This window comes from Beauveria bassiana (assembly GCF_000280675.1).
Source record: "Beauveria bassiana ARSEF 2860 unplaced genomic scaffold BBA_S00015, whole genome shotgun sequence".
In the NCBI taxonomy this organism is placed as follows: domain Eukaryota; kingdom Fungi; phylum Ascomycota; class Sordariomycetes; order Hypocreales; family Cordycipitaceae; genus Beauveria; species Beauveria bassiana.
The window spans coordinates 330,043-338,411 of record NW_007930850.1 but is presented as its reverse complement, the minus strand read 5'-3'; the positions used below and the strand labels follow the sequence as shown (position 1 = coordinate 338,411).

Sequence of the window (8,369 nt, the reverse complement as noted above, 5' to 3'; positions counted from 1 at the left end):
TCAACTTGCGAAGAGTCCGGGAGCGGAGTGGGGCCTGCGGGGGCAGAGTCCGGGGAGGATGCCGGTTTGGCAGACTGCTGCTGCGGCGATGAAGGGGGGCTTGGCTTGGGAGCAAGGGGCCGCAGAGCTCGACTGGACCGCCAATCAACCTGTTGATAAATCGGACGGCCCCGAACCGCCCCCGGTGTACGCCTGCTCCTGCTCGGTTGACGCACCGGCGACGGAGACGGAGTAGCTTCTTCGGCAGCTATTCGGAACTCGCCGCTCTTCTGCTCCGGGCCAAGCATCAGTAAGCTTGGGGCGATGGTGGCCGGCGACTGGTTAGACCATGCAGTCGAATCGTCAAGCGCACCCATGCAGACTTGCTTTACAGTAGCCTGGTGGGCGAAGCGCGGCTGCGAAGAACCCGGATGCGGACCCTGCCACTCGGCCAAACGCTCAGAAGGCCGAACAATAGTGGACTCATCTCGAGCAATCTCATTCTCACTAGACTGGTCGGCAGACAACCGACGCTCCGAGGCTGGGGGATCTGGTTCGGGGGCGATGGCATGCGGCGGCGGACTAGAGCGGCAAGGCTGGTTCTGATGCGGGCGGCACGCTCGGCCCTCTTCCGCGGGCCAGATCAGAGTAAATTCCTGTTGAGATGGCTTGTCCACAACTGAGTCGTCGGTGGGCGGCTGCGCGGACGGGGGACTTGGCTTGGGGGCGATGGCACGTAATGGCCGGGCAGGGCTCGAATACTGGCGCTGCGCGGACGAAGCTGAAGAAACTCGGTTTGCAGTTGATCTTCTCGAGCTTGGAAGTGGCTTGCGCGACGAAGTAGATGCGGTCTTGTCCGACTTTGAAGACTTGTTGCCAGAAGGCATGCTGGCGTGGAAGTTTGAGAATACGATGCTGGTATGTGACCAGAACTTTGAGTTGATTTCCGGGGGTTTACTGGAACTGAATCGATTTCTAGGTGGTTAAGGCTATATATCTCGAAAAAGATGCACTGATTGAAAGAATTTCTCTGTGTCAGGTTGTTGTGTGATTGAGGCGTACAAGATCTGAGCGGCATGATTCAAAGAAACTCGTTTGACGAGTGCTTCGAATACATGGCTATTGTGCGTGTCTAGCCCTCACTATCGCACAAACCACCCACAGGGAGGGTTACACGTTCTTCAAAGGGCTGTGCCAGTTGCTCGAGTGAGCAAGAGCCCTCAGCATCTCAGCCAAGCGATCACAATATTCGTCTAGCTCGTCGCCATTCAGCTGCGCAGTATCCCACGATGCGACAAAGTACATATTCTCCTTGTCGAACATGAATGCGTTCCAGAATAACCCACTTGGAAAGAGTCATGTTAGCGAAATTTCGATGCGCACAAGTGTAACACGCGAACCGTGGTAACAAGTCCCCAGCGTCCCACGATAAGACTACCACAGTGAGAGGAGGGGATCACTTACCAGTCTGGCCAGTCGTGACGACTGATGGGCTCCAAAATCTTGTAGATTGAGTGACGCCTGTCTTGCGCCGACATGCCCAGTGTCACGTCCCAGACGAAGCCCTGCCGGAACGAGGCGTCTTCCGCGACAGCGGCCTCCTCGCTCAGCGCAGCCTTGACGTCGTCCCACGGTGCATGGCTGTGCTCTGCGAGCGCAGCCTCCTCCGCCTGGATCCTCTTGAGGAACCCCAGCGCCGTCTCGTCCCCTGCCACGCTGTACATGTTGAGACGCCACTGGGTCGTGGGGCCGTCGACGGCCATGGCGGGTGGCAGATGCGCCTGCATCCAGCCTGGCACAAATGGCCAGGAGCGCGCCGCCTCCCAGCTGCTAAACACCGCGTAGGGAGCGCGTGTCTGTCGGACGTTGAGCAGGATGAGGGCGCACCGCGCGAGCACGTCCGCCGTGATGCCGTGCGCGGCGTGCAGCGCGGGTAGCTGCGGCAGCCGCACGATGCGGCCGCGTCGCGGGAAGCGTAGCCCGTCCGCGAGAGAGGCCCAAGTCCCGTTCCACACCGACTCTCTGGCGGCGTTGCGGGCTGCGAGCTGCGACGACGACGACGAGTCACTGTCGTCGGCAATCATCCACCCGGGCGCGCGCTGCGGCGGCCACAGAGCGCTTGGGAAGCGGGAGATGCCGCGGAGTCTGGCGGCGAGGTAGGCGACGGCGCGGCAGGACAGGTGATTGCGGCGGTTTTGCTGCCACAAGTCGGCCCAGATGCTGTACGGGACGGGCTTGGGCAGCGTTGTGGTCTGGTCGTGCAAGAGGGCGTCGAGGTTGCGCAGGATCGACCAGAGCGACATGGCGTCGACGATTGCGTGATTGAAGAACAGGACGAGAAAGTGGTTCTTGGTATCGAAGCACTTGATCACATTGGCACAGAAGGCATACGGAAGCTGTAGGGAGGATGAAGACTCCTGAGTGAGCAGGATCTTGCCTTCTTTTTCCGTTGCAGTCTCGCTCTCGTGTATCACATCATTGACCAGGCTTTCACCACATAGGAGATGCTGCCATTCGCCGGTGGCTTTCGACTTGGTCAAGATAGACCGGAGCAATACTGTCTTGGATACTAGTATCTGCAGTGCCTCGAGTATTCGTGCACCAGACAGCTGCGGGATGCGATATATCAAGCGGATATGATAGGATTGAGGACGCTGGCCCTCCACCAGACGATACTGACTGGCTCGTAGCGGTATGACCGACTCTGGCATAGCACCGACAGGAAGCACAGAAGTAGGTATAAAGCAAGGCTCTTCGTGACAATAGACGTTGACGGAGACTTTTATTTCAGGAGCATCATGGCCGCCGTCAGGCACCCCGAGGCCCCAGTCGGACGCTGGGATGGTACCAGAACGACGCTGGAGAAGCAGACCGGCTTGCGCGTAGATGTCCTTGCTCTCGAACAAGTCTTGAATGTAGAGCGGAACCTGAACAAGCCTGAATACCCGATCACAGTATTGCAAAAGCAATATGCTGTCGGCAAAGGTATGCACACTCTGTCGCAGCTGCGGCCTTAGGCCACAAAGGTCCTCCCACACTGTGGCAAGCTTTTCGGCCAATATGTCTTGCTCGCGAGTAGTGTCTTGAAGTTGCAGTTGGGGCAGTCCCTGCTCTTCTCCAGCTTTTATGAACTTGGCGAGGGCAGACTTGAGCAGCTGTCGTCGCGGTTTTTGGAGTGATGTGACAGGCATCTCGTCTAGACCAAGCTGTGAGAGGTCGTAAATGGCACCGAGTGTGTACTTGGAGCCAAGACTGCGAGCCTTCTCAAATATTGCGCTGTTGGAAATGTCGTCAGGCCGTTTGACTACAGCAACAGGAACTTCACCCGCAATCTGGTCCGACTGACCAACAACTTGGACCTGAACATTTGACAAGCTTAAAATGGCCCTTTCAATCGTCGCAGGGTCAATGTTTTCGCCGCCGCGAATGATCAAGTCCTTGTAGCGACCAAGGATGTATACGACTCCATCCTCATCTACCCGAGCTTGGTCACCTGTGACGAGCCAGTGGCGTCCACCCTCCTCGTAGAAACTGCTGTTGGTTTCCGGGTTCAGGTAGCCATGAATTACGGAAGAACCAGAAACATGGAGCTCTCCTACATCACCGAGGGATAAAATGTCTCGGGACCCTGGCCGGCAGATGCGGATGGAGGCCCCAGGAACAACTTTACCAACACCAGCGTGGAAGCCTTCGACTAGCAAAGGATCATCCCTGCGCCAGCTCACAAGCGGACCGGTTTCGCTCATTCCATATGCTTGGATGGCGTGGCGAGAGCCGAGCGATTGTTTGCAAAGCTGAATATCCTCTGCAGATATCATTGTGCTCGCCAGCGTTATGATGGAGAGTTTGAACTGGCTGACGTCTGGGCAGCTGCTTTCTGCAAGCATGGCCCTGATCAGAGTCGGAGTGGCTGACATGATGGTGCACTGCTCCTGTACAACGCAACGAAGACTGGCTCGGACGCTGAACGTGGGCGAGGGCAGTATGACGGCGCCGCCCATGCGCCATGCACGCAAGGCATTGTTGATGGCAAATATGTGGTGGACCGGGGTATGAATGAGCCACCGATCTACAAACTCGGGATCTGGATTGGGATCATAATCGTGAGTCTGGGATATCAGATTGTCGTGGGTGTGCACACAAGCTTTTGGTGTTCCTGTCGTGCCGCTCGTGAAGATGATGAGTGCACTGCTGCCTGTACCACCTGCTCGCAGGCCGTCAAACTGGCAGCCCATTTGGCATATTTTGTGCGCATCTTTTTCAAGCTGTGCAAGTGAAAGCCAGCCAATTTTGGTAGTGGTAGTATCGGAAAGAATAATCTTGGCTTTGACAGAGCTGTTGTCCAGAACGGTCCAGTCCTCTACTAACTGAGCCACCTGCTCGTCTTCAACAAAAACTACCTGGGGAGCCGAGGTAGACAGCAAAGAGCCGAGCTCATTCTTGGCGGCCATTGGATCTAATGGAGCAAATACCATGCCCAGTTTTGCTGCGACCCAGAAAAACAGTCCCCATTCCGCAATGTTTCTGGTGACAACAGCCAGCGTGTTGCCTGCACCGCCGCAGTCGAGATGGCCAAGGTGGTGAGACATGGCATCGACCTTTGATAAGAGCTGCTGGTAGCTCCAACGCTGGGAGGAGACCCCAGAGACAGAAGAAGGGGCTTCGGTGTCTTCAGCTATAGCCACAATAGCATCTCTGCTTGGATACTTTGTGGCGGTGGCAAGGAACATGTGCCAGAGGAGCTGTCCGAACCCGGTGGGGAGATCTCCATGGAACTCAGCCAGATCGGCTTGCACAGTTGAAGATTCCGGTGTGGGAGCACGAAACTGTTGATGTGACATGTTGTGATTTTGAAAGTGTACAATTGAAGAAAAAGGAATAGACTTGGGAATGACCAGTGCAGTAACAAGACTTTTTTATTGATCAGATGGCAGTTGAATGATCTTAAATATAGTAACGAATAAGGAATGAATGACCAAAGAAGAAATATCTAATCCTAAGCGGCCCCTGCGGCCCATGACTTTGGATGGCACGGGAAGACAAAGAGCCCATATCTGGATCGTGTGAAACCGTCAACCGTGCCACGTCCCTAGACTCAGCTATATTTGTCACAGACTGTACCACATCGGTCAGAGAAAAGCATGTGAACATAAAACGCAATTAGGAAATCTAGGGGTCGATTAGGCTCTGGCCACCGGGGTGTGATGGCGAATCTTAACCAGGCACTGTCGGTAATATTATGCTGCGCCTCGTGCTACGTAACCGATTACTCGATCTAGTACTACAATTACGAATTGGACACGATCGAAAGTAGCAGACGGAGAAATTGGAGCAAGATGAAGCCTGGGTCAGAGTCTGAAGAGCTTCAGCTTTTTCGGCCATGGAGGTGGACAGCTACACCACGTAAAAGGCGCAGTTCACCCGAAGTTGCAGCTGATTTGGCATCTACGTTCGGCAAATCAAAAAAGAAAAAAACAGCAAACAATATGGCAATATTGAACGAGGAAATATATTACTGAGAGAACACGAACCGAGACCTTGGTCCTGGAGCGCTGTACCTAGCCGTTCCGTGTACACAGAGGAATACGAGGACATGTCGGTGATGTCAGTCCCAGGTTTCTGGTAGGGGGAGGGATAGGAAAATAGGTAGATTGTTATGTAGATCTTTGTACTAGGTAGGGACCGTAGCTCGAGGAACATGTTCCAACTTGTCGGGAAGCAAGTCCCAGCTCGAGTACGTCGCTGCACGTTGTGGAGAGAATCAGCCATCTTGGACGCAACAAGGCAATGATATCAGCTTGAAGCGATATTATAGGCGGATTGGAACCGAAAGACTTTCAGTTTTGCTTTTTCATAAAGTGTTTGCTTAAGTGATTCCCAGACTACAGGTCATCCAGGCGTCTGGGCCGCTGGACACCGACCACGGGACCCAGCCTGGCGGTTCTGGGTAACTATTTACAAGAATAAGCAAGGCCATTAATACCATTAGTGCAACACAGTACTTTGTGAGAGGGTGTACGGACCAGGCTTGCTGTTGGCACTTGACTACAAATGAAGACAGCGGATCTCAACTTGAGCATGCCACAAGCGCTCTACACCTGCATCATCGGAAACGACCCAAGCTGCTGGTATCGGAGTACCAGTCTGTAGAACGTGACAGATGTAAATAACCGCATTGATTGAGGTGCGTCTTACTCCATCTTATGGGTAATACATGCAGCAGCCAAGGCCTGTCGAGGGCTGTATTGGCTTGGTCAAGGTCGATTGATTCGTCCGTCACATTTCTGAGATTCTGTCACGGTGAACAAGACGCAATATAGGGTCTATATTTTCAAACTTATGATGTAGTGTCCAGGGGCCTTTATTGGCTCAAGCTCCGGCCAGAGACAGAGGCGATCAAAAAGCAAGTGGTGAACAGCAAGGGAGTCTTATATATTAGGCGCAGGAAAGCACAGTTCAGAACTTGTAAATTCACTCTTCAAACAATCTTTAATACATATATGTTAATTTCAACTTTTTATTCATAACAAAATGCAGCTCGCCATAGTCGCATCTATACTGCTCGTCGTGCCTGCTCTTGTTGAGTTTCTTTACACACTGCTGTTACGATACTTGAGCGCAAGACGAGGCAAGCCATGCCAGACAGCGTGTCCTGCTGGTCCAGTCAAGGATAAAATATTCGGCCTTGATTTCATCTACAACATCATCTTCAGGAAAAGCGACGAGAACTATCTCGCCTCCACCTGCAGACTGTTCAAGCAGTTTGGCTCAACCTACACTATGAAGAGCTGTTTCTGGCAAACCATCTTTACCAGCGACAGTCAAAATATCAAGCACATACTTGCAACATCATTCAATGACTTTGAACTCCCGAAGCTGCGCCGTGATGCCATCTCTACACTGCTGGGAACCGGAATCTTCAGTGTCAATGGTGCGTCATGGTCACACGCGAGGTCGCTACTGCGACCGTCCTTTGCCAAAAGAGACAAGTCTGCCATTACAGCAATGCTGGAAGACCATTTCCAAAGTTTTCTGCGCCATGTCCCGCGGAACGAAGAGGCAGTGGATTTGCAGCCGCTGTTTTTCGCGCTCACCATGGACTTTGCCAGCCAATTTCTGACATCAAAGTCCTCCCACATGTTGGACGAGACAAGGTCACACGACAAAGAGTGGCAGTTCTTTGAAGACTACACTACATGCTCGGAAGAGGTCATCAAGAAGATGTGTCTTGGTCCACTTCAAATTTTCCGCTACAACCGGGCTGCTGAAAAGGCCAAGCGGCGTGTCTTCAAGTACATGGATGGCTTTATTGATGAAGCGCTACGGAGCGCCGATTCAAAAGAGGCAAAAGAGGACAACGTGCTCACCAAGCTTGCAGAGGTCACTCCGGACCGCAAGATGCTACGAGACCAAATGCTGCACCTATTGGTAGCAAGCCGCGACACCACGGCCAGTCTGCTCTGCAACCTGTTCTTCATGCTGGCAAAAGAGCCTGAAATGTACAAGACTCTAAGACAGGAAGTGCTGTCCGTTTGTGGCGATGCGCCACCTTTACCAGACCAGCTGAAGCAGATGAAGTACCTTTGCTGGTGCGTTCAAGAGTGTAAGTTTGTGCAACCACACAGGGGCGAAAAACCAGATGGGAAGATCGCGCCAACGGACAAAGAACATGCGCTGACAAGGCACGTAGCACTGCGCCTCCATCCCGTCATACCCACCAATGCACGGGAAGCCACACGAGACACGACGTTGCCCGTCGGGGGCGGCAAGGATGGGAGCGAGCCTCTACTGGTCAGAAAGGGCACGCTGATTGTATACAATGTTTTTGCGCTGCATAGAGACGAGGCTGTCTTTGGCGCCGATGCGACCAAGTTTCGTCCTGGGAGATGGGCTGGTCTGCGTCCGGGCTGGGGATACCTCCCGTTCAATGGTGGCCCGCGCATCTGCCTCGGCCGTGAGTACTGAATAGATGAGAAAAGGGGGAGGGGGGGCCAAAAGGGTTTAGAATAAATGAGCTAACGAGGAACACAGAACAGATGGCGCTTTTGGAATCTCAATACCTGGTGGCGCGCATGGTGCAGACTTTCCAGACCATGGCCTCGCAGGAAAGCCGCGACTGGGAAGAGCTCTTTGCCCTCGCGACGACATGCAAGCACGGAGTCAAGGTCAGGATGAAATGGGCATGAATACTGTCTTTGATGAGTCAAGATATTGCAAGCAGAATGTTCTGTTATGTGGAGAATTTTTTTATCGTCTTTTTATGGAAGCAAACGCTGCGAACAAAGATGTTTATAGTACAGTCCATAATGCAGCCACTTATCAATGCCATCTCACTTCTATCCAAAAAAAAAAAAAAGAAAAAAAAAACATAACATATCCTCCAGAAAAGA

At 53.0% G+C, this 8,369-nt stretch overlaps 2 protein-coding genes across 2 annotated transcripts in view; one reads left to right on the top strand and one right to left on the bottom strand.

Moving 5' to 3' along the window:
* The window catches only part of BBA_05686 (AMP-binding enzyme), a gene marked incomplete at both ends in the record, with an annotated part of 5,772 nt that extends 952 nt beyond the window's left edge, over window positions 1-4,820 (bottom strand). The window contains 3 exons of the mRNA XM_008600783.1: window positions 216-942; window positions 1,154-1,324; window positions 1,444-4,820. Of these exons, the coding sequence (XP_008599005.1) occupies window positions 216-942; window positions 1,154-1,324; window positions 1,444-4,820 (4,275 nt within the window). The remainder of the gene's footprint in view (window positions 1-215; window positions 943-1,153; window positions 1,325-1,443) is intronic.
* A 1,690-nt stretch (window positions 4,821-6,510) lies between these two features.
* BBA_05685 (Cytochrome P450 CYP584D4) lies at window positions 6,511-8,165 on the top strand (the record flags this gene model as incomplete). The annotated part of the gene is made up of 3 exons (XM_008600782.1): window positions 6,511-7,582; window positions 7,670-7,933; window positions 8,011-8,165. The coding sequence occupies 3 exons, from the start codon at window positions 6,511-6,513 to the stop codon at window positions 8,163-8,165; spliced, it is 1,491 nt and encodes a 496-aa protein (XP_008599004.1).
* Between the last annotated feature and the right edge of the window lie 204 nt (window positions 8,166-8,369).